The following is a 24,642-nucleotide window of genomic DNA, read 5'->3' on the forward strand; positions in this document are numbered from 1 at the left end:
ATATCTCAGAAGATCTTCAACAGAAACACCAATGTAAAATTCAATGATCTCCCACATATTTCAATAATAATAGCAACAAACAGCTGTGGGGCCCCTTAGGTATCAAGTTGGGAGATGCTCCAATAATGCTCCAGATGTTTTGTTTTTTTCTCTTTTCTTCTCTCCTCTCCTTTCTTTTCTTCCTCCTCCTCCTCCTTCTAGGAATCAACTGACTGTTGATCCATTGGTTGCAACTGGAATTGACTGATCAGCTTGTCACCCAAATCTGACATTGTGTAGTGAGAAAATATGACTGGCCCAAAATCACCCAGCTGGCTTTCATGCCTAAGGTAAAACTAGAACTCACAGTCCCCTGGTTTCCAGTGCCTTAAACATTAACCAAACTGACTCTCGAACCAATATTTTTATAAAATAAGGGATCTTAGGAAGTCATTTTTCTCTGGAAAGCCAAATCTGTTGTACTATCCACTTTCACATTGCTGAATAACGGTAAGGAGGTTGGATTTCTTTTCTTTTTGCCTGGTCTATTCAAGCATCCAAATGAAGTGATAAAAATCCCATGGATGTAAACTGGCACAGAACTAGAATTTTGTTCTTATTCATATAAACCCTGCAAATCAGAGCCCAACCTACTAATTTCTAATTGTAGTTAGGTCTCCCACTCAACTCTTCCAGTAGGAAGCTGTTGAAATTGGGATTCTCCAAATGTGGCTTGGGGTGGAAAGCCCCTTCCTCATCAGTTTTCAGAATTGTTGACTTTTCTTCTCTAATTGGAGTATTTTGGCTTTATGATTTTTAACCTGTTTACAAAATGCTGAAGTTTACACTGCTCAGAGTCATGCTGACTGACATATGTGCTGAACAAATGAATGAATAACACACACCCTACTACCAACACACATTGCTTGTATTGATATCTTCAGATCAAGACTGACAGCCTTTCCTATTTACGCAATCATAGTATAATCCCACACCCTGGAAACACCTCTCTCGGGTTTCATTCACCTCTCTCTCTCTCTCTCTCTCTCTCTCTCATTCTCTCTCTCTCTCCCTCCCTCCCTCCCTCCCTCTCTGCCTCCCACCCTCACCTCACTGACATATCCCTTTGATGTTAACTTAATCACATTCCAAGCTCATGAGTGTGGTAGGCTTAAGTCATCAATTACATGACCGCAGGGAGGATTATTAAATGCTGGCACAAGACTAATATGGACCCCTTCACCTATGCATCAGAGGTGATATCCTGCCAGCTCGGACTAGCTCGCCCAAACCGTATAGAGGAAATCGTGGGTGGTCCCGCCCACCCATCCAGGCTCTATGACAGCGATGGCGAACCTTTTTTTGGCTCGTGTGCTATAAGCAGGGGGGGCGCAGGGGGGTCGTGAGTGGGTGTGCCGCACCCATAATGCAATGTGTGACCCTCCCCAGCACGCATACACACATGACAGGCGTGACCCATTTTTGGCATGCTTTTTTCTCCCTCCCCAGGCTCCAGAGGCTTTATAGGAGCCTGGGGAGGGCGAAAACAGCCTCCCCCCCTCCCCCGGAGGCCCTCCAGAGGCTTCAGGAGCTTCCCTGAAGCCTCCGGAGCGCAAAAAACCAGCCATTCGGGCAAACTGTAAGTTTGAGAATGGACTTCCGGTTTGCTCATAGGGCTGGTTTTAGCCTCCCGAAGCCTTCCTAAAGGTTCCAGAGGACTAAAAACAGCCCTACGAGCAAACTGGAAGTGACTTCCACTTTGTCCGTTGGGTCATTTTTCCTCCTCTGGAGCCTTCAGGGAAGCCTCCGGAAGGCCCCTGAAGGCTCTGGAGGGCCTCCGGGAGGGGGAGGCTGTTTTTGCCCTCCCCACACTCCTATAAAGCCTCTGGAGCCTGGGGAGGGCGAAAAATGGCTTAAAAAAAACCTGAACTCTGCCCAGCTGACAGGGCAATGCCTTGCGTGCCCTGACAAATGGCTCCGCGTGCCACCTGTGGCATGCGTGCCATAGGTTCGCCATACCGGCTCTATGGCATTCCATGTAGGCACTTTTTTTAGCCAAAGTGCATGCACGGAAGGCTGAGTGCATGCATGCGTGCTCACATTTGCAAACCAGTAGGGAAGGTAAGTGAATACCACCCCTGGTACACATGGACACATAAATCAATAATGTCATAATTGTACATTTATTCATTCCATTCAAACATACTTGCAAATATATTAAAAAGAGGACATTTGGGTTAGTTTCACTTGTTTTGCATTTAATGCCAAATTGAAAAGGCATTTGTCGCCCCTTTTTATTAATTTCATCACTTTTATGTTTTTTCTTGCGTTTTTAAAATGCAGATTTTTGAGATGACATTTCATAGCCATTCATAAACCGACATGAAAATACACTCATACATGAAATGAAATAAAACTTGCAAACTTAACTAAATAAGTAATGAAATTAAAATTCAATAAATTACATAAATTACTCTTCACTGAGTTTCATATTAATAACGGTTATATCAAACAAGGCTGCAAGGCGGTTTTGCTATACACACGAAGTATAGAGCCATGATGGCAAACCTATGACACATGTGCCACAGGTGGCACAAAGAGCCATATCTGGTGGCACAAAGAGCCATATCAGGTGGCACAAAGAGCCATCAGCTCCAGTGCGCATGCGTGTGCCAGTCTGCTGATTTTCAGCTTTCCGGAGAGCTGGGGCAGACTGTTTTCACCCTCCCCAGGCTTCAGGAAAGCCTCCGGAGCCTGGGGAGGGCAAAAAACAGGCCCAGTGGGCCAACCGGAACTTCCTGAGGCCCTCCGGAAGCTGGAAACAGATCATTTCCTAACTTCCTGTTGGCCTGTTGGACCCGTTTTTCGCCCTCCCCAGGCTCTGGAGACTTTCCTCGGCCTCCCCGGAGGAAATACCAAGCTCAGCTTGGAGGCGAGTAGTGCGGCATGGGTGGGGGAGGAGCATGTGGGGGGTGGGTTGTGCACGCATGTGCAAGTAAGGGTGCACTTTGCATTAGGGGTGCCGGCACACACGCTTGCTATTACGCATTTTTGGCATCCAACAGGAAAAAGGTTAGCCATCACTGGTATGGAGTATGAAGTATATAGCCCATATTGTTTTTCTTTTTTAAAAAATTGGTTTTGTAAACATTTTTTAAAAAAATGTCCCTTTCATGGGGCCCCTTTGAGCTTTATGGGCCCCAGAACAATGTACCAGCTGCACCCCTCTCCTCAGCCCTACTTAATTGTACTGGCATTCAATTAGCATTTTCACTCTTGGCCTAAAACCGTCGAAGGACATTCTCAAGAGGGATAAAACCTGCTAGGCTTCACCAACTAATACCTGGAGATGGCCTGAACTAAGGATGGGGGAGGTGGGGCAGTAGATTTAATGCCAATATAGCTTTCTGTCAACTCAAGGATACAGAGAGCTTTTTATCTTAGGCCTTGAGTTCGTTAGAGTACCTCCTTATTGAGTCCTTTTTCAAGCCATCTGGCATCGGCTCATATTTCTCTTGGCAGTAATTAGCAAACCAAGCCAATTTTTTTTTTCTCAGACAGCCTTACTCATGGATGCTTCATTCTTCCAGCCATAGTTTCTTCTTGCCTTTTTTTATTTTTTGAAAGCTGAATATTTCCTTGCTAAGACCGCAAATCTTCTCCTACACTAGACCCCAGAGCTGCTATTTCAAAGCCGTTCCTCTCCTAGGCCAGGATCAGAGCTGTGTTGAGCCATCTGGATCATTGGGATAATCAAGGACTTATTTCGTGATTATAGATTACTATGCAACTATGTAGTTGAACCTGAACGAGTGGTGCTGCTAGGGCCACAGGAACACGATGAGTAATTTTTTTAAAAGAATCTTGCAACGTGAGGCATAGGCACAGATGTTCATTATAGTCACACCTACAAGGGTGTGCATAAAAAAATTAAAAATAGGTCTTATAGGAGGCCCTTGAAATCACATAAAGAATTCTAAATAGGGTCTGGAAATAGATATCCTATTGCTAATAATAGGTTTAAGATTTAACCCTATAGCCAAGCTGAAAATCTCCAAGTTTGTCCTAGTATAATTTAAATATAACCCCCAACACAAAAATAAACCCCAGTTAAGATTACCAGACAGATGGACGCATTTAATATCGTATTCCCCCCCCCAAATAAGACCTAGCCAGAAAATAAGCCCTAATGCATTTTTGGAGCAAAAATTAATGTAAGATCTGGTCTTATTTGGGGGACACACAGTAGATAGTCCTTGACTTATGACCATAACTGAAACAGAAAAAAATAACAATTAAGTAAGGCAATTGTTAACTGAGGCATTACACCCAATTTTATGACTTTTGCCATGGTTCTTAAGTGGTTGATTCATTAAGTGAAACATTATGGAACTGTACATTGCCACCACCTTCCCCCTTCCCTATTGATTTTGTCAGAAACTGGCTGGGAAGTTACAAAGGGCAGTCACATGACCACCAGATGTTGCAATCACTGTAAATATGAGCTGATTCCAAAAGCTTGGCTTGTGATCATGTGATCGAGGGAATGCCGGAATAATCGTATGTTTGATTTACAGTTGTAAATCACTTTCCTTAGCATCATCATAACTTCAAGAAATTGTGGACCACATTGAGGACCGCATCAAGGTTATGTTTGACCTTGGGGGGGGGGGGCAGGGTGTGTGTGGCCACAGTGGGCATGGTCAGCTTGACGTCACTCAAATCGGGGGGGGTGCCTATGGTGGGCCAAGCCCTCTGCCAGTGAAAACGGGCTCCCGAGCTCCGTTTTCAGCTGCTTCGGCCTCCTGCAACCCTCTGCCAGTGAAAACGGAGCTCAGGAGGGTAGCGTGCAGCCCTCCCAAGCTCCATTTTCACTGGCAAAGGCACTGCAGGCCGGTTCTAGGGTGGTCCTGTGGGCCAGATCTAAGCACCCTATGGGGCAGATCTGGCCCGTGGCCCTTGAGTTTGACACCCCTGCTGTAGAATGATTGTTAAGTCAAGGATTACCTGTAATGTATATGTTGAATTAATGAAACAGGTACATTAAAATGTTGCTTCATTGATTGGCTTGAAGAAGAAAGAAGTTTTAAGTAGGATTTTTGCAACCACTTAATTGGAGTGAGAGTAATTTGGAATAGTTTTGACCAGCAGTATTATACAAAATGATGCAAGGAGCTATTCAATTTTCATGCTTTTCTGATTTCTAACTTGCCTCAGGGTTGCTGTACAATTGAGCCCTTATACACACTACAAAGCGATATATTCTGAGATTCAGACCAATCCTGAACTTGCAATACAGATCTTAAACCTGTTATTGAGCAATATTTCAAGATTATTTCAATCTACTCAGAGACTGAGAATATGCAGCATGAACTAAGATATCTTTTCCAAATACTGTTTCTTCCAACCTGTTATTTGCATTGGGATTTACAATATCAAGTATTTGTTTAAAAAAAAAAACATTTTTTATTCAATAACATCTGGATTACAAAAAGAAGCAATTTTTTCTCCATTTATATACAGTAAATGCAGTGGTGAAATTCAAACTTTTTTTACTACCGGTTCTGTGGGTATGGCTTGGTAGGCGTGGCAGGGGAAGGATACTGCAAAATCTCCATTCCCACCCCACTCTGGGGCCAGCCAGAGGCAGTGTTTGCCGGTTCTATGAACTATTCAAAATTTCTGCTACCGGTTCTCCAGAACCTGCTGAAATAAATGGATATACTGTGGAGAAGCATAGTGTGAATTGCCAACTGGTTATAAGAATGGAAGTAAATGTGACATTCATTCTGATCCAGCTGCAAGAAAATAGGATGATTTATCTTGCATCTAAATTGATATAATTCTGGGAGTGCCCGATAATACCATGTGGAAACAGAGATGAATTTTTATTATGAAAGTACAGGCAATATGCAAGTATCATTTGCAGTCTCGGGTAGTTATTGGAAATGGCTAATAATTAAGCTCTTGCCCATCACAATCTCAACAAGTTTAGTCAGTTACGTTTACTTAGAAGTATGGTTGATTGCTCTGTCCATATCTATCTTTTCCTTAATCTCGGTTTATTAAGTGTGATTTATCTAAATAAATAAAGCAGAAAACAAAAACAAATTAGCCAAGTCCATGTGAGCTTAGCGTGTGCTCAAAACCATTGTCTATTATTTACGTTTCCATATGTGTTGCAAACTCAGGAAATTGGGTTGCACCATTGACTGTCAAAGACGTTATTTAAAGGCAATTGTAAGCCATCAACAATCCTCTAAACAATTGTGTTTATACAACATCACAAATCAGGTTATGTCAAGGCCTAACATTTTTTTTCCCACTGATTTCATGTATTGTGATGTTTTGGTAAATTCAATAGGTTCTATAATCCCAGAAAATGAGTTAATTCAGAATCTAGGTTAACAAAGTCACATGAACACAATCAATTTTTTGTTTTTCTTTTTTCTTTTGTCCAATCTGGCCCAGATTATTAGGGGCAACATGCAAATAATGCTTCTACATTGTAAACCGCCTAGAGAGTGCTGTAAAGCTCTATATAAGCCTAATATGAGCCACGATGGCACAGTGATTAGAATGCAGTACTGCAGGCTACTTCTGTTGACTGCCAGCTGACTGCAATTTGGCAGTTCAAATCTCACCAGGCTCAAGGTTGACTCAGCCTTCCATCCTTCGGAAGTGGGTAAAATGAGGACCCAAATTGTTGGGGGCAATTATGCTGACTCTGTAAACCGCTTAGAGAGGGCTGTAAAAGCACTATGAAGCGGTATATAAATCTAAATGCTATTGCTAAATGCTATTGCTATTTTAGTTGCTGGAGTTGAAGCCTTCTGTCACACTTAAAAATAGGGCTTTTAAAGTAAGGTCTCCCTCGAATTGAGCTTATTTGCTGTTGATTCCAGAGCCAATTTTTCATGACATGAAATGGAAATAGTCTGTTCCTGCCTTCAATAGTAAGGTTTAAAATACCAAATGCGCATGGAACGCTGTTACCTTCCTAGCAAAGGTGGTTCCTATTTTTCTACTTGCATTTTTACATGCTGAGGTGGTGCAGTGGTTAGAGTGCAGTACTGCAGGCCACTTCAGCTGATTGTTAGCTGCAGTTTGGGGGTTCAAATCTCACCGGCTCAAGGTTGACTCAGCCTTCCATCCTTCCGAGATGGGTGAAATGAGGACCCAGAGTGTGAGGGCGATATGCTGACTCTGTAAACTGCTTAGAGAGGACTGAAAGCCCTATGAAGAGGTATATAAGTCTGCTATTGCTATTGCTATTGCTATTGCTTTCGAACTGCTAGGTTGGCAGAAGCTGGGACAAGTAACGGGAGCTCACTCAGTTACACGGCACTAGGAATTCGAACAGCCAAACTGCCAATCTTTCTGATCGACAAGCTCAGCGTCTTAGCCACTGAGCCACCGCGTCCCTTTGCACACATATATACATCCTTCCAAATATATATAATCCTTCTAAAAATGAAATTCTGTATATGGAACAAAACTGTGACTGAATCTGGATGTTCTGCTTCAGATAACCACAAAGCCTCCTCCCAGAAGGTAACCAGGAAAACAGGTCGCAAAGAAGATATGTAGCATCCCAAACAATCCTGACAATCTGAATAGTGGGAGACCACCAGGTGATCCTCCAGAGAATCCTGCAAATCACCTGCTGGTCTCCCACTATTCAGACACAAGGTTGCCCCCATCTTTTTAAGAGCAACAAAGTTTGCAGATGGGAGGCTCACTAGCTGAGTAAGAAACAGGATGCAGTTTGCCAAAACCGTAACCCCAGAAGCATTCCCTCCCTTACTTCTTTCGAAAAGTGAAGGTGTGGGGGGAAATAATGATTTTTCTACTAGGATAGTGCATATTCTAGTGTGTGTAGTCAAGGCAATGGTTTTCCCAGTTGAAATGTATGGCTGGGAAAGTTGGACCATAAGGAAGGCTGAGCACCAAAGAGTTGAGGCCTTTGAACTATGGTGCTGGAGAAAACTCCTACGAGTCCCTTGGACTGCAAGGCAATCAAACCGGTCAGTCCTAGAGATCATCAACCCTGACTGCTCTTTAGAAGGCCAGATCCTGAAGATGAAACTCAAATACTTTGGCCACCTAATGAGAAGGAAGGATTCACTGGAGAAGAGCCCAATGCTGGGAAAGATGGAGGGCAAAAGAAGAAGGGGACGGCAGAGAATGAGGTGGCTGGACTGAAGCAGTAGGCCTGAGTTTAATAGCAGTTAGCAGTTAGACTTATATACCGCTTCATAGGGCTTTCAGCCCTCTCTAAGCGGTTTACAGAGTCAGCATATCGCCCCCAACAACAATCCGGGTCCTCATTTTACCCACCTCGGAAGGATGGAAGGCTGAGTCAACCCTGAGCCGGTGAGATTTGAACAGCCGAACTGCAGAACTGCAGTCAGCTGAAGTAGCCTGCAGTGCTGCACTCTAACCACTGCGCCACCTCGGTTTAAATGGACTCCAGAGGATGGTAGAGGACAGGAAGGCCTGGAGGAACACTGTCCATGGGGTACATGGGTGGGACACGACTTCGCAACTAACAACAGTGTCTATTCCCTCAACACTCTGAATTAAACAAGTCCACGCTGTGCCAACCCAGCTGGCTTAGGTGCCCAGTTTGTGGCATGCATAAGCGCAACCGTCCCTGTCCTAATATTCCCTTGCATTCGTATCCATTTCATGTATTCATAACCATGTTTATTCTTATATCTGTTATCTAATTCATGCTTGATGAAATAAGTAATAAGTAAGTAAGTCCAGGTTCACATCATCCCGAGTTGCTCCTTAAAAAAAAACCCAAACCAGCTTTGGGCAACGCGCAGTCTCACACACACGTACAAAAACCCTTTACCTGGGGTTCAATCGTGCGGGTTTTGCCCAAGCAGGCTCCGCTCAGGTAAACGCGGGCGAAGGCGTCGGGCGAATAGGCCGAGAGTCCCCTTCCCTACGACTGACGGTAATATTAACCCGAGATAACCTTCTCCCGTCCGCGGAGGGGCGGGGAGGCAGGAATTTGGCGTCGGAGTCTGGACTAAGGGTTACCCCGTGACGGGCGGCGGGCCACGTCACTCGAGGCACTATTTTGTGCTTCTAAAGCCCCCCCCCCCCGTTGTGGTTGTGCTTAACAACAGCTCCGGTGAGAAACTGCAAAGAAGGTCGGCGGTCCGGAACGGGGAAGGTGGGCGCAAAAGCCGCCCCCGCCATAGCCGGGAAAGGGGCGGGCAGCGGGCGGCGCCGGACCAACGCGGCTGCCTTTCCCCCTTTTCCCGCCCTGCCGCCACCTGCAGCTCCGGCTTCCTCCGCCTGGCGTAACTCTTGCCATACCTGGCGAGGCCACGTCAGGGGCTCCAGCCACGGCCGGTCGCTCGGATCCCTCCGCACCATGATCCCCGCTCGAGGCGGGGGCTCCATGCCTCCGCCGCCCAACGCCACTGCCTATTACCCCCCGCCACGCGTGAATCTGCCCTCCGGCTTGGAAATCCTGCGCACTTACTCGGGGGCCTTCATCTGCCTGGAGATCGTGAGTGCCGAGGGGCGGGAAGAGGAGGAGGAGGAGGAGGGAAAGAGGGGGAGAAGGAACCGTGGGCGGCGGAGGGGCAACAGGTGGGACAGGTTCTTCTCGGCCATCCCTTTCTGCGAGGTCGTGGGAGGGAGGGGCCCTCTCTTTCCCTTCCCTTGGCTCTAGCAGCGCCCTTGCTTGTTTTGCTTCGTTTTCGGCCGTGTCCCCTTTAAAAGAAAATCAAAGCGATCGACTGATAGGAGGACTCGATCGGGTAGGTAGCTGGGCAGATCAAGAAAAGTTGACTTCCGCGAAGGGCGTTTGGGGGGGGGGGGACCCTGACTACGCACAGATCGGTCTTGCAAGGCCATGCAGGGAAGCGGATACACCTGTTGGATTCCGCACCTTGCATACAGCTGTCGGACGCTCAGGAAAGGGAAAACAGCCGCCTGTCCCTTAGTCCCAACTTCTGGCGACATCATCCTCAGACTCCAGCTTTTCTCCGATCCTATTTACGTTGCGTATTTTTCCCCCCGAGGCCTTTACAGTAGAATATTCAATATACAGTAGAATATTCCATATATATTTTTTCTCATGGGCTGTTGTATCTCTCAAAGCAGAGTAGCTTGCAGATGCAGCTCTTATAACTGCCTAAAAGGATAAGCTAAAATAAAACAGGGAGGGGCTCCACCTCTAGCGTAGCATAATATTTACAGATTAACGGAGTTGGAAGGGACCTAGTGGGTCATCTAGTCCAGCCCCCTGCCCAAGCAGGAGGCCCTACATCTGCCTTTACCTAGAATCAAACTCACAACCTCCTGATTGTGAGGCGAGAGCTCCACCTCTAGAGGTTATCTTAAGCAAATATGGGGTTAAGCTTATTGATTTGATCGTGGCATGTTAGGTGAACGTAAGAAATGAATTCATTTTTAGAATTTGGATTGTTGTGGGGATCGGTTTTAGTGGTGTATCCTTTTTTTTATTCATTTGTGCATTAGACCTTCGACTTTGGTTCTCCCTTATCTACTGAGTCAAAAGCTTCCTACTGTCTTATTTAATTATAAATCTCTTGGGCGAGGGTTGGACTCCATGACCTACAAGGTCCTTTCCAACTCTGTTAATCTGTCACATCTGTTAAAATTCCCATTGTCTTTTAATTTGGGCAAATAAAGAGATCAGGTAGTTTAGTCCAGTTTTATGTAACTAGCTTTCTAGAATCTCAAGTAGAGATCTCTTCCTGCCTTTGTACCTGAGGAAACTTACCTCTGGAAGTCAAGATGGGACAAAATACCCACAGAGCATCTCCTCTTCAGTTGTACTTCTTGTTCAGCTTTTTTTTCTACATCACCACACCCTTTTGTTTCTTCTTTTTTGTTTCCAAACAGCACAAAAGATGGTGTGGTGATGACAACTGATTACATGCCACTAAAAGTCAGTTCAGAGGCAGGATTTGTCATCACGTCTCTCTAATAAGTTTCCTAAAATTCCTGTAATACTTTTATGATGCAGGCAAGTCTCAGCCTGTGTTATTTCCTTATCAGAGAGAGGACAGCATTAAAAGAAAGAACATCTAGAAAGAGTGCAGAGAAGAGCAACAAAGATGATTAGGGGACTGGAAGCCTGAAACATATGAAGAACGGTTGCAGGAACTGGGTATGCCTGGTCTTATGAAAAGAAGGACTAGTGGAGACCTGATAGCAGTGTTCTGATATCTCAGGTGTTTCCACAAAGAAGAGGGAGTCAAGCTATTCTCCAAAGCACCTAAGGGTAGAACAAGAAGCAATGGTTGGAAACTTGATCAAGGAACCAACGTAAAACTAAGGAGAAATTTCCTGACAATTAGAACAATTTATCAGTGGATCAATTTGCCTCCAGAAGTTGTGAATGTTCCAACACTGGAAGTTTTTAAGAGTTTGAACAATCATTTGTCTGGAATGGTACAGGGTTTGCTGCTTAAGCAGGGGGCTGGACTAGAAGACCTCCAAGGTACCTTCTAACTCTCTTATTTTATTCTATTCTAATTGCTGGATTTTCATCTCTCATATTGCCAATAAACCAAAAGATCCTTTCTAGCAACCAAGCTGGCAACGTTTTTCTATATTCTAATCTCTGTATTTCTCTTACACCTTTCTCGAGCACACCTATGTTGTTGAAACTGCACACTGTCATTACTCCCCCAAACACTTCCTGCCTGCCAGCTCTTATCTGAATGTCATTCTTCCTGCTATTCTTTGCAGGATCAGGGTGTGCCAAGGATAGGTAACAGAGAAGTTCGAAGAGTCACCTGAATGCCCCTTAGCAGCCCAATTATCAGAGAGAAAAGTCCCATCACCAGCTCATTTTAGGAATTGGCTTCACCTTCTTCTGACTTTGTTTTCACTGACAGGTGATAATAAAGGAACTTCATAATGCCTAGCTTACCTATTATATGATACCATGATTGGTTTAATCATGATTTAGTACAGGGAAGATCAACATGGTCTACATACAGCCTCCAGCATCTGGACATAGTGTTGCATCAGTTCAACAACAGAGAGGCCAAATTTCTCCTCCCAAAAAATTCAAAATTAGTCCTCCCCAAAAGAGTACTAATTATTTTTTTGGGGGGGGGATGGGAGTAATCAAAACATTTGTCATGAAATTGAAAAAGATGTCTTCAGGTGATTAAAAGAAGCTTGTCTCCTGCTCTTAAAGCTCTCCAGAAAAACCCTACAATAGGTTGTCCCATCTCTTTCCATGACATCACAGCATCATTGGATAGCCTTCTACAGCCACCTGAATATCGCAGAGACTCCCAACCCGAGTTTTTTGCCAATATGTTGACAAGGGACTCTCCAGTCACAGACGATCAGTAGGGAAGACAAAGCATCAGAAGTTTTTTTTTTAATTTGGTGATGTAGGAGATGAGCCTCTTGATGCGGGTGAAGAAGGAGAGTGCAAAAATTGGCTTGAAACTCAACATTAAGAAAACTAAGATCATGGCATCTGGCCATCTCAATTCCTGGCAAATAAATGGGGAAGAAATGGAGGTAGCAACAGATTTTATTTTCCTGGGTTCCAAGATCACCAGAGATGGGGACTGAAGCCAAGAAATTAAAAGACGCTTGCTCCTAGGGAGGAAAGCTATGGCAAATCTAGACAGCATCTACTAAAAAGCAGAGACATCACCCTGCCAACAAAAGTGTGTGTAGTCAAGGCTGTGGTTTTCCCAGTTGCAAGGTATGGCTGTGAAGGTTGGACCAAAGAAAGGTTTGAGACCAAAGAATGGAGGCCTTTGAACTATGGTGCTGGAGAAGACTCCTATGAGTCCCTTGGACTGCAAGGCAATCAAACCAGTCAGTCCTGGAGGAGATCAACCCTGACTGCTCTTTAGAAGGCCAGATCCTGAAGATGAAACTCAAATACTTGGGCCACCTAATGAGAAGGAAGGACTCACTGGAGAAGAGCCTAATGCTGGGAACGATTGAGGGCAAAAGAAGACAGGGACGGCAGAGAATGAGGTGGCTGGATGGAGTCACTGAAGCAGTCGGCGTGAGCTTAAATGGACTCCAGAGGATGGTAGAAGACAGGAAGGCCTGGAGGAACATTGGGGTCGCGATAGGTGGGACATGACTTCGCAACTAATAAGAACAAGGAGATGAGTAGACTGACCTGGAAAGAGGGATCAAACACATCATCAATCTCGAGACCTTTTTTGGCCATAAGAGATTGACTCTTCTCTACCGCCAATTTACTTGGACCGTTACTAGTTCAGATTCTTGTATAGAGTTTTAGCATGCAATAAACCTGTATCTGTTTGAACCACCTTGGTTCTTTCCTGCATTTAACAGGTGCTCTGAAAAACAATGAGATCCCGTTTCTCTCACTTGCTCTTTCCTGGAACCAAGTTAGTGGAGGAAAGTAAGAGCAATTAATGCAGCTGGATAGCAGTGCAGAAAGCTAACATCTCACAGGTCCTACTCAAACATTGTTCTACTTATCATTGCTTATATAAGATAAAACTTTGAAACAACTCTTAAAACATCTTCTAAGTCACTCTATCCCTGAAGGCATGACTAAACGGCTGGGAGCAGTTCCTTGGTGCTTTTCTCCACATTGCCTCATCACTCTGCATGGTCATAATGTTAAATATTGTGTAATTGTTGGATTTTTTTTTTATTAGCAAGGAACTTTGATAAATTCCCCGTGAGATTTTGGCAAATTTTCTCTAGCACAACCCTGCTACTGTCCCAGAAAGTTGTGTCCCCTGGCCTTCCAGATGCTATTTTATGGAATAAATCATAAATCAAGCTGGCTATATACAGCATTCTGGACCAAAGCCAAACAAGACACATTTGGATTTGCAATTTGTTCAGCCGCTGGAGTCACATGACCCATTAAACTATTATTATTTTATTATATTACATTTAGAGGCCACCTGGCTGCAAGTGACTCTGGGCATTGTGCCCTTTAAAAAGCAAGAACAATAAAATAAAGAGAGGAAATCATGTATATCTGAAAAGAAAATACACAGCTTACAAAAAAAACACCACCCTAACAGAGGCTGAACATTAGGGGAAACCAGCTAGATTTTCATGGATCTTTAGAATATCCCTCAGGGTGGGAGCTATATGAATCTCTGAGAAAATACTGTTCCAGAGGCTGATATTATATCAAAAGACCTATTTCCTAGGTCCTGATAAAATAAAAGTTCTGTTTAATTAAAGAGATGTGCCAAGCCTTACATAAACTATTTGAGATAGGCACTCCTTCAAATAATCAGGTCTAATTCCACAGGCAGCTTTTTAGTCGTTCATTTATTTATTCATTCAATTTGTATGCCAGCCCATCTCAAAACCAGTGAGTCTGTATGCAAGATACTCCAGCATTTTGAATTGCATCCTGAAAGCCAATAGGTGATCAGTGCAGGTCACAAATTAGTGATGACCACGTGAGGATGTCATGTTTTGTTCTTCATTGCCTGTGCTGCCACAGTCTGGACCAGCTATAGCTTCCAAATGGTTTTAACAGATTAACAGAGTTGGAAGGGACCTTATAGGTCATCTAGTCCAACCCCCTGCTTAACCAGGAGACCCTACACCATTTCTGACAAATGGCAGTCCAATCTCTTCTTGAAAGTCTCATGTGATGAAGTTCCCACAACTTCCGAAGGCAACTTCTGTTCCACTGGTTGATTGTTCTCACTGTCATCCTTATTTCTAGGTGGAATCTCTCCTTGGCCAGTTTCCATCCATTATTCCCTCTTTGGCCTTCAGGTGCTTTGGAAAATAGCTTGATTCCCCTCCTCTCTGTGGCAGGCCCCTCAAATATTAGAACACGGCTATCATGTCTTCCCTGGTCCTTCTCTTCACTAGACTAGTCAGGCCCAGTTCCATCAACTGTTCATCATATGTTTTAGCCTCCAGTCCCCTAATTGTCTTTGTTGCTCTTCTTTTCACTTTTTCTAGAGTCTCAACATCTTTTTTTATAGTGTGGTGACCAAAACTGGATGCAGTAATCTAGGTGTGGTCTTACTAGGGCTTCATTGAGTGGTATAGAATGGTGTTCAAGCCCCATTGAAAGGATATTGCAGTACAGGGAGTCCTTGACTTAAAACCGTTTGTTTAATGTCTGTTCAAAGTTAACAATGGTGCTGAAAAAAAGCGACTTATGACCTTTTTTTCACACTTAACACCGTTGCAGCATCCCCATGGTCACATGATCCAAATTTGGATATTTGGCAATTGGCATGTATTTAGGATGGTTGCAGTGTCCTAGGATGGTGTGTTCATCTTTTGCCATTTTCTGACAAGCGACGTCAGTGGGGAAACCAGATTCACTTAACAACCATGTGACTCACTTAACAACTGAAGTGAGTCACTTAACTGTGGCAAGCAAGGTCCTAAACTGGGGCAAAACTCACTTACCGTATTTTTCAGAGTATAAGACGCACCGGAGTATAAGGCGCACCAAGATTTTGAAGAGGTAATTTTTTTAAAAAGGTTTTGCACTCTGCAGACCTCCCAAATCCTCTGCACACCTCATTTTTTGTGAAAAATGGGACATTCAGAGAGACTGAGAGACCTGCAAAATGCTCCTGGGGGCAGGGGAGGCAAAAACGAGCAAAAAATAACCCGTTTTTTGCAAAAACAGGGCATGCGTAGCTTTTAGGAGGCTTGTAGAATGCTCCTGGGGGCTGCGGGGGGGGCAAAAACGAGCAAACAACGGCCTGTTTTTTGCTCGTTTTTACCCTTCCCAGCCCCCAGCAACACTTTGCAGGCCTCCCAAAGCCTCTGCATGTCCATTTTTGTGAAGGGGCAGAGTTTTGGGCGGCCAAAAATGCTGGATTTGGTGTATAAGACGCACCCAGATTTTCACCCTCTTTTTTTGGGGGGGGGGGGGGAAAGGTGCATCGTATACTCTGAAAAATACTGCTTAGCAATTAAAGTTTTGGGCTCCATTGTGGTCGTAAGTCGAAGACTACCTATCACCTACCTGAATTAAACTAGCATTTATATTCAAAGGATATGCTAAGCTTGATTAGTTTTGATTACTGTAGTTAGATGTTTAATGACTTAGTTGGATGGAGAAATCCACCCTATTTAATTAGCTTATAATAAAGAGGATTGTGCAAAGCTGAAAAATGAATTAGTAACTAAGTAAAAGGTATTTGTACGATGCCAGCTCTTAACAAAATAGATAGCATATATTGCTGCTATCATTTTGTGTCTGTTTGCTATCAAAATATGCTACTTTATTGCAGGACAAATCAATTTACTTGGCCATTGTGGAAGGGGATTAATGTAAAGAGAGGGATAACAAGCAGCTACTTAAAACAGGTTTTTTTTTGTTCTTTTATTTGTCCAATCTAATAAATGTGGAAATAAATTAGGTAATAGCAATAGCAATAGCAGTTAGACTTATATACCGCTTCATAGGGCTTTCAGCCCTCTCTAAACAGTTTACAGAGTCAGCATATTGCCCCCAACAACAATCCGGGTCCTCATTTTACCCACCTTGGAAGGATGGAAGGCTGAGTCAACCCTGAGCCGGTGAGATGGTAGGTACAGGTTTTGTCTACCTGTCAGCAGAATAACTCTCTAAAATAGAACAGAATTGGACTGAATTTGAGGTGACAGGGGAAAAAACTTTAAAAATGAGGCTATAGCGAAAAGAAATCAGATATTTTTCCCTGGTGGAAGGAATAGTTGGTCATTTTTACTTTTATTGGGTTTTTTAAAAAAATGCACATCTTAAGTTTATAGGTTGCTTAGTTCCCAATGCTCTGGACAGCTTACAATTATTCTTTTTTTTTAAGTACAAAGACAGCCCCCCCCCCCAAAAAAACCCTAGTGGCCTGAAAAAGGAGACTTACAATCAATCCTCACACTTACGACAATCATAGCATCCCCATAGACACATGGTCAAAAGTTGGGTGCTTGGTAACCTTACGATGGTTGCAGTGTCTAATCTAACACCTGATTGCCATTTGGCTTCTTCCTAGCCAGCTTTTTTAAAAAATATATTTTTATTATTTTGACATTTAAAGCAATGCAGTACCGCAAAGTCGAAGTGACCATACATTCACATTATATACAGCTAGTCTCAACCATTAACAATTAGCCTACTTAATACATTGTCTATCCTTCTGTCCAATCACAATATATACAGTTTGTTCCAGTCTAGCCAGCTAAAATCAACGGTGGAAACCAGATTCGCTTAACAGCTACCTAGTTCAATGAACAACTGCTGATTAAACCGGTGATTCACTTAACAACCATGGCAAAAAAAAATCATAAAATTTGGCGTATTCATTTAACAACGTCTCGTTTAGCAATGAAAAATCTGGTCCCAATGGCAAGTTGAGGAGTACTTGTGAAACAGAAGGAAGTATATCCAATAGCATTTAAGAGCATAATTGGCTCTTCGGTGGCTTCCAAAGCATCATCAGGTATAGTTGCCTGGATCTTGGGGGAGGAGGATGTCATCCCGCAGTGGCGCAGTGGTTAGAGTGCTGTACTGCAGGCTGCTTCTGCTGATCGACGGCTGCCAGCAGTTTGGCAGATCAAATCTCACCAGGCTCAAGGTTGACTCAGCCTTCCATCCTTCCGAGGGGGAGTAAATGAGGACCCAGATGGTTGGGGGCAAGAGGCTGACTCTGCAAACGGCTTAAAGAGGGCTGTAAAGCGGTATATAATTCTAAGTGCTATTGCTATTGCCATTGCTATTCTAGAGGCAAGCAGTGCCACAGAGAAGTCAAAAGCTACTAATCCTGTTGACTTCTCCATTCTAAGCCTCCCTCCCACTATCTTCCTGGTTCGTATGACTCAGAACTGTGCATATATAATCTGATTTATGCTTCCCAGCACACCCATACATGCCCATACAGTAGGAACGCTGTAAGAGAGCAGGAACACACACAGAGGCGTGACATATTGCCTTGTTATGTAGAAGATACAGCAACTCTCTCTTAAGAAGATACAATAACTGTGGCCACTTCTCATAAAAGGTTTGGGAAAAATTCGAGAAGCCACGCTTAGTATGGCTTTGGGTGGTTGAATTTATATTTTTTAACAGATTAGATGTGATTTGATTATGGTAAAAATTAAAATAGCTAGATTCACATATCCCACTGAAGCAAAAACAGGGTTTACTGGGGTTTATGATCCCAGTCCTTTGTTCGGTTATTTTTACAATATCCATATAATTCATATGGTGATTGGGATGCTACAATGTTTTAATTTCTTGGGCACAAAGACTGTGAATTGGCATGAAAACATGAAATTAAGTAACCTCTCCCTCTCTCTCCCTCTCTCTCTTTCTCTCTCTTTAATTTATGTGCCGCCCATATCTCATCTAGTGGTGACTCTGGGCAGCTTACATACATTTACCTGTCCAGTGACAACATCTGTGTGATATGTAATTCTTCCGGGAATTATTCTTTTTAAATACAGTAGGAAATAAAAATGTTATTAAAATTTTAGAAATAAAGTTTAGAGGGACGCGGTGCCACCTTTGGTGGGAAGGTAACAGCGTTCTGTGTACCCTCGCCATTTAGCCATGCTGGCCACATGACTATGGAGACATCTTTGGACAGTGCTGGCCCTTTGGTTTTGAAACAGAGATGAGCAACCCCCAACCCCCCCGAGTTGGAAAACGACTAGCACATATGTGTGTGGGGAACCTTTACCTTTAGGGATAAATTTTGTTGGTGGTATCTATAAATGTTTCAGAATCAATGCAGTGATTCTCCCAGGAATCATAAAGTCAATTTCCTTCTTCAGTTTGCAGGACAGTAAATATGACCAAATTACAGTTAGGAGGGCAAAAAAGTATGTTTCTATGGTCATGTAAGACAAGAGACTATCTGAATGGACACTGGACAGGACTTCTTCAATTCCAGATTGAATACCCAGTAGCAATACAACATGGCTCCTGCCTCTTTAATCGTTCTTTGAAAGAATGAAATTCAACCAATGGGACATTTATACTTACTAAAATCATCATTTCTTTAAAACTCTTAAAGAGGTTGTACCTCTGCCCTTGTTTGAATAAGGCTAACCCTATTTTGGCATAGGAAAAGGTTTCTCAACCTTAGCAATTTATGGGGATTCTAACCATCCTGGCAGGGAAATTCTGGGAGTTCATATCCTCACATCTGAAAATTGCCAAGGTTAAGAAACATTGATCTTTTTTTAATCGAGAAGTTGAAAGACCCATTCCGTTTGCTGAAGTTCTGAAGAAGAGGGGCTTAGAATGAAAATTCATGGACACTTTTCCTTGTATGCGACTTCATTTGTTCTCACACTTTTGGCAACCAGTCTTTAACTTCATATTTGCACAAAACTTTATATGATTCGCAACATTGCTGCCGCATTAATGGCTTCATCTTTTTATTCTTGAGCTCTAATATTAGTAGCAGGTGTTTCAATCCCCACTTGCATAGATTGTTGGTTTATAAAAGGTAACAGTAAAGGTTCCCCTCACATATATGTGCTAGTTGTTCCTGACTCTAGGGGGCAGTGCTCATCTCCATTTCAAAGCCAAAAAGCCAGCACTTACCAAGACGTTCTCCATGGTCAAGTGGCCGGCATGACTAAACACCGAAGGTGCACAGAACACTGTTACCTTCCCACCAAAGGTGGTCCTTAGTTTTCTACTTGCGTTTTTACGTGCTTTCAAACTGCTAGGTTGGTAGAAGCTGGGACAAGTAATGGGAGCTCACTCTGTTACGTGGCACTAGGGATTCTAACCTTTCTGATCGACAAGCTCAGCGTCTTAGCCACTGAACCACCATGTCCCCCCTATCATTTTATACAAATCTCTAAATATGTCCTTATAAAACTCACGTACGCCTATATCACTTCCAAACTTTTCATCAATTTTATCTTAAACATCAATGTTCCTTCCTTAGCCTTCTTCACCCACTTCCAAAGTATTTCATTTCTGTCAAAATGGTTCTATATATTCTCAACCTCTTATTCTGCAGTAATTATTTTCTTCGCTGCATTTCTATCTCCTCTACAACTCCTTTCACATCATCGTCATCCCAACAAATATACTCTTTTGTACTTCTCATTAGGGTGAGAAATTATGAAATTCTGTTCACCCTGTTCTAAGCAGCTGCCACATCCTCTTTCATTATTTTCCTCTTATTCTTCTGGCGGTTAAATCTCACATTCTGTATTTATTTCATACAGGGTATGTGTTCCTGCAGTAGTCATACATGGGGATCTGTGTCTTAATAGATCCTGGGAGTCAGACTATTACAGGAAGGAGTGGGCAGATTAGGAAAGAAAGAAAAAAACCTTAGTCCTTGAAAAGGAAGAAACATGAAAAAGATACTCCACCTTCATTATGCTAGATATAAATTGGTCTGGAGAATTGCGTTGACATTTTCTTGGAGTTTATTACATGTGCCAGCACATTTAGGAATGTACTGCTCAGTTTATGCATATTTTGGCCAGGATGCCAATAATGCAACAACCATCCTTTTATTGTGTGTGTAAAGCATGCTCAGTGTATTCTATGCAAGCTCCAGTTTCTAATCTAGACTCTACATAACATCTACCTTGCCTACATCCCACCAAGTAGGAGACATGTGAGTATCCTAACACACATGTATAGTGGGACTGCAGTTGAACATAGGTATCTGCTACCCCCATATCCACATCAGAGTGATTCCTTTGGAGCTTCTATATTTAGTCTTGGGACGCAGTGGCTCAGTGGCTAAGACGCTGAGCTTGTCAATCAGAAAGGTTGGCAGTTTGGCAGTTCGAATCCCTAGCGCTGCGTAACCAAGTGAGCTCCCGTTACTTGTCCCAGATTCTGCCAACCCAGCAGTTCGAAAGCATGTAAAAATGCCAGTAGAAAAATAAGAACCACCTTTGACAGCGCTGGCTCTTAGGCTTTGAAACAGAGATGAGTACCGCCCCCTAGAGTTGGGAACGACTACCGCATATGTACCTTTACTATATTTATTCATTCTACTTCATTGGATATGGCTAGCGTAGTGAAAAGAAGGACCACGTTGACATGCTAGCAGTGTTCCAATATTTGAGGGGGGTCCTATAAAGAAGAGGCGGAGGGGGGTCAGTCTTTTTTTCCAAAGCCCCTGAAGGCAGGAAACAATGGATGGAAAAAAATCAAGAAGAGATCCAATCTAGAACAAAGGAGAAATTTCCTGACAGTGAGAAAAATTAACCAGTGGAACAGCTTGCCTCCAGAAGTTGTGGGTGCTCCATCACTGGAGATTTTTAAGAAGAGACTAGACAACCACTTGTCAGAAATGGTATCGGGCAGTGGGGGCTAACCTTTTTGCCATCACGTGCCAAAAGCAAGGGGAACACAGAGGAGTCATACGCGGGTGTGCCCGCACCCCTAATTCTATATGTGCGACCCTCCCTTATGCATGCATGACACAAACACACTGTGCATGTGCGCACGACCCCCGCTTTTTGAGTGTGATGGACCCATTTTTCATCCTCCCCAGGCTCCAGAGGCTTTCTAGGAGCCTGGGGAGGGTGAAAACGACCTCCCCCGGAGGCCTTCAGGAGGCTTCCTTGAAGCCTCCCGAGGGCGAAAAACAGCCCTATGGGCAACCCGGAAGTCTGTTCCTGAACTTCCAGGATGCCTGTAGGACCGTTTTTCTCCCTCTGGAGGGCGAGAAACAGCCCAATACACAAACTGGAAGTCCGTTCCTGTACTTCCAGCTTGCACGTTGGGTTGTTTTTTGCCCTCTGGAGGCTTCAGGGAAGCCTCCGGAGAGCAAAAAACGGCCGAAAATGAAGGTTGAAGTCAGTTGACCAGCACGCGCGTGTGCGCTGGAGCTGACAGGGCAACGCCTTGCGTGCCCTAACAAATGGCTCTGCATGCCACCTGTGGCACAGGTGCCAAAGGTTCACCATCACGGGTATAGGGTCTCCTGCTTGAGCAGGGGGTTGGACTAGAAGACCTCCAGGGTCCCTTCCAACTCATTTATTCAGTTAAATCTGTTACAGTCCCCTCTGTGTTGATCCTTCCAACTACAGTTCCTCCATAAGCCCAATAAAAAGCCGAGGTGGTGCAGTGGTTAAATGCAGCACTGCAGGCTATTTCAGCTGACTGCAGTTCGGCTGTTCAAATCTCACCGGCTCAAGGTTGACTCAGCCTTCCATCCTTCCGAGGTGGGTGAAATGAGGACCTGGATTGTTGTTGGGGGCAATATGCTGACTCTGTAAACTGCTTAGAGAGGGGTGAAAGCCCTATGAAGCGGTATATAAGTCTAACTGTTATATATGCAAATGTTAGAGGAGTGTTGAGTATGCAAATAACTGGGGGGAAGGAGTGTTATATATGCAAATGTTCCCTGTTACCAGCTCTCTGATTGGCTGGTCATTTGACAGTTGCTTTGGGCTCGAGTATAAATACCCTGACAGTTGCAGGGACGTTTTTGAATCGCAGTCATCTCGAAATAAACATCTTACTCTCTGATTCCATGGCTCCTGCGTCTTTCCCTCAAACATATTTAAAATTAACTATTGCAATAAATCAGGGACCCCCAAAGTCCTCTTCAAGCATTAAACAGAGAAAATAATGCAGGTATTCAGATTGTTCAGACAATTCCACATATCTCTGTGGCTGTCCCATTCCATTCAACAAGTTGAAAGCCGCCCGTGGGAACACAGTCTTGCATAATCGGGTTTCCCATGTCTATGGGAGATTGTAAATAGGTTTAGCCAAATATACTTACGGCCTCCTTGCAAGCTTTTTTTTTATCCAGAAAGGGAGTTGAGAGCTGTTGTGATTGGCAGCAGAGCCCTTTTTTTTCTTTTTTTCTTTTTTTTTGCTTGCTTGTTTGTTTCAAAAGCCTGCGCTAGTTTTTAGTGAATGGCTCCATAGTGTTGGGATGTTATGCATGTGATTTGGCAGCATCGCCATAGTGCCAGGCAACGTGCTCTAACAAAACTGTACTGCCTTAGCTGGGCGATGCGAAGGACACGTCCCCGTGGCTGAATCGACTGAAACTAACTAACTATTGGCTTGCAGTAGTAATTGGCGTTGGAACTGGCATCATACTTATGTTGTCTTGGCAACAGGAATATGAATCATTACATGGACCCAGAGGCATAGCTGGGGAAAAAAAACAATAACAGCAACACTCTTCTATTTTGATGTAGCCCTCCAAATTATTTCCGTATTTCTCTATTATATGCACTAAGAGAGATGAGCTTGATTACTTTCAATCATTGCCTTCAGACCTCTGGTCAAGAGGTCACTGTTAGATCTATTATGTGCAGATGTCAGGGATTGAAGCTGGATCCATTCGTATGATATCGGTGCTGGAACGCGATTTCTAATCCCATAAAATCTTTTTTGCTTTCCTATCAAAAAGACCGTCCCCATAAGCAGGCAAACAACATCAGGAAGACGGTTCCACCACAAAACCACGTTCGACTAAACCGCGCTCGATGAAACCGCGTAGCTGATGTCATCAACAGGGCGACAACAGCGCGGAGACAGAAGCACGCTGTAAACCCTAAACCTAAAATTAACCCCTAAACCTAAACCTAACCCCCCTAAACCTAATCCTAAACCTAACCCTTAACCTAACCTTAAACCTAACCCTTAACCTAACCCTAAATCTAATCCTAACCCTTAACCTAAACCTAATCCTTAACCTAACCCTAAACCTAAACCTAACCCTAAACCTAACCCTTAACCTAACCCTAACCCTTAACCTAACCCTTAACCTAACCCTTAACCTAAACCTAAACCTAACTCTAACCCTTAACCTAAACCTAAACCTAAACCTAACCCTTACCTTAAGTTGAATCGGCTTGCTTTCAAAGCGCTATTTAAAGCGCCCTTCTTTCTCCGTGCTCGCTGTTGTCGCCCTGTTGATGACGTCAGCGACGCAGTTTAATCGGGCGCGGCTTAGTCGAGCGCGGTTTTGTCCTGCCACGCAGGAAGACACTCCGTTGACTAGAAGGTGATTTGGAATAGGTGTCTAATTTAAACTCCTTAGCCGCCGAACACGCTTATTTCGCTAAAATAAACCTTTAAGCTAGCGCAGTGATGGCTAACCCTTTTCTCCTCGTGTGCAGAAATCATGTGTGCGCACACCATCACGCACGCATGCCCACACCCACAATACAATGTGCCCCCGCGTGACCTATTCAGCCTCCTGCACCACGATGGGGGAGAGGACGTTTTCACCATTCCCGGGGTCCAGAGGCTTTTCTCAAGCCTCTGGGAGGGCAAAAATGGCCTTTTCTTTCACTCGAGAAAAGCCTCGGGAGCCCAGGGAGGGTGAAAAATGGGCATCCCAGAAGTACTGGAAGTCCAAAAAATGGGCCTTTTTCCCTGTTCTTTAGCTGTTCTCTTCATCTGGCAACTCTGCGCATGCGCACACTAGGAACAGGCTCCAGCTGTTCCTCTGCCTCACTAATGTCTGACTCTGAAGGCAGCTGATAACTGGCATACGGCTCTGGCCCCCTCTGTGCCTCCGACGCAGAGTACCAGTCCCGAGTCTTCCCCAGACTGTCGGATTGGCCCATGTTCCTCCCCAACCTCCTCACTGTCCGAATCTGCTACCAGCTCTGCTGCTGGTGGGCCACAAGAGTATCAACTGTTTTTCAAAAACCTGAATAGTCTAAGAAATTATAGTACATTCCTGTGAAAGTCTAAAATAG

At 43.9% G+C, this 24,642-nt stretch overlaps 1 protein-coding gene and 1 long non-coding RNA gene across 3 annotated transcripts in view; one reads left to right on the forward strand and one right to left on the reverse strand.

Moving 5' to 3' along the window:
* LOC116512240 overlaps window positions 1-9,112 on the reverse strand; it is a 62,041-nt gene extending 52,929 nt beyond the window's left edge. For both annotated transcript variants that reach the window (XR_004255858.1, XR_004255859.1), the window contains exon 1: window positions 8,843-9,112. This is a non-coding gene — a long non-coding RNA (uncharacterized LOC116512240). The remainder of the gene's footprint in view (window positions 1-8,842) is intronic.
* Window positions 9,113-9,268: 156 nt separating this feature from the next.
* The window catches only part of MAL2 (mal, T cell differentiation protein 2), a 32,721-nt gene continuing 17,347 nt past the window's right edge, over window positions 9,269-24,642 (forward strand). The window contains exon 1 of the mRNA XM_032222606.1: window positions 9,269-9,511. Within this exon, the coding sequence (XP_032078497.1) occupies window positions 9,374-9,511 (138 nt within the window). The 5' untranslated portion in view covers window positions 9,269-9,373. The remainder of the gene's footprint in view (window positions 9,512-24,642) is intronic.

The sequence above is a fragment of the Thamnophis elegans genome, chromosome 8 (genome assembly GCF_009769535.1).
Source record: "Thamnophis elegans isolate rThaEle1 chromosome 8, rThaEle1.pri, whole genome shotgun sequence".
Lineage (NCBI taxonomy): Eukaryota > Metazoa > Chordata > Lepidosauria > Squamata > Colubridae > Thamnophis > Thamnophis elegans.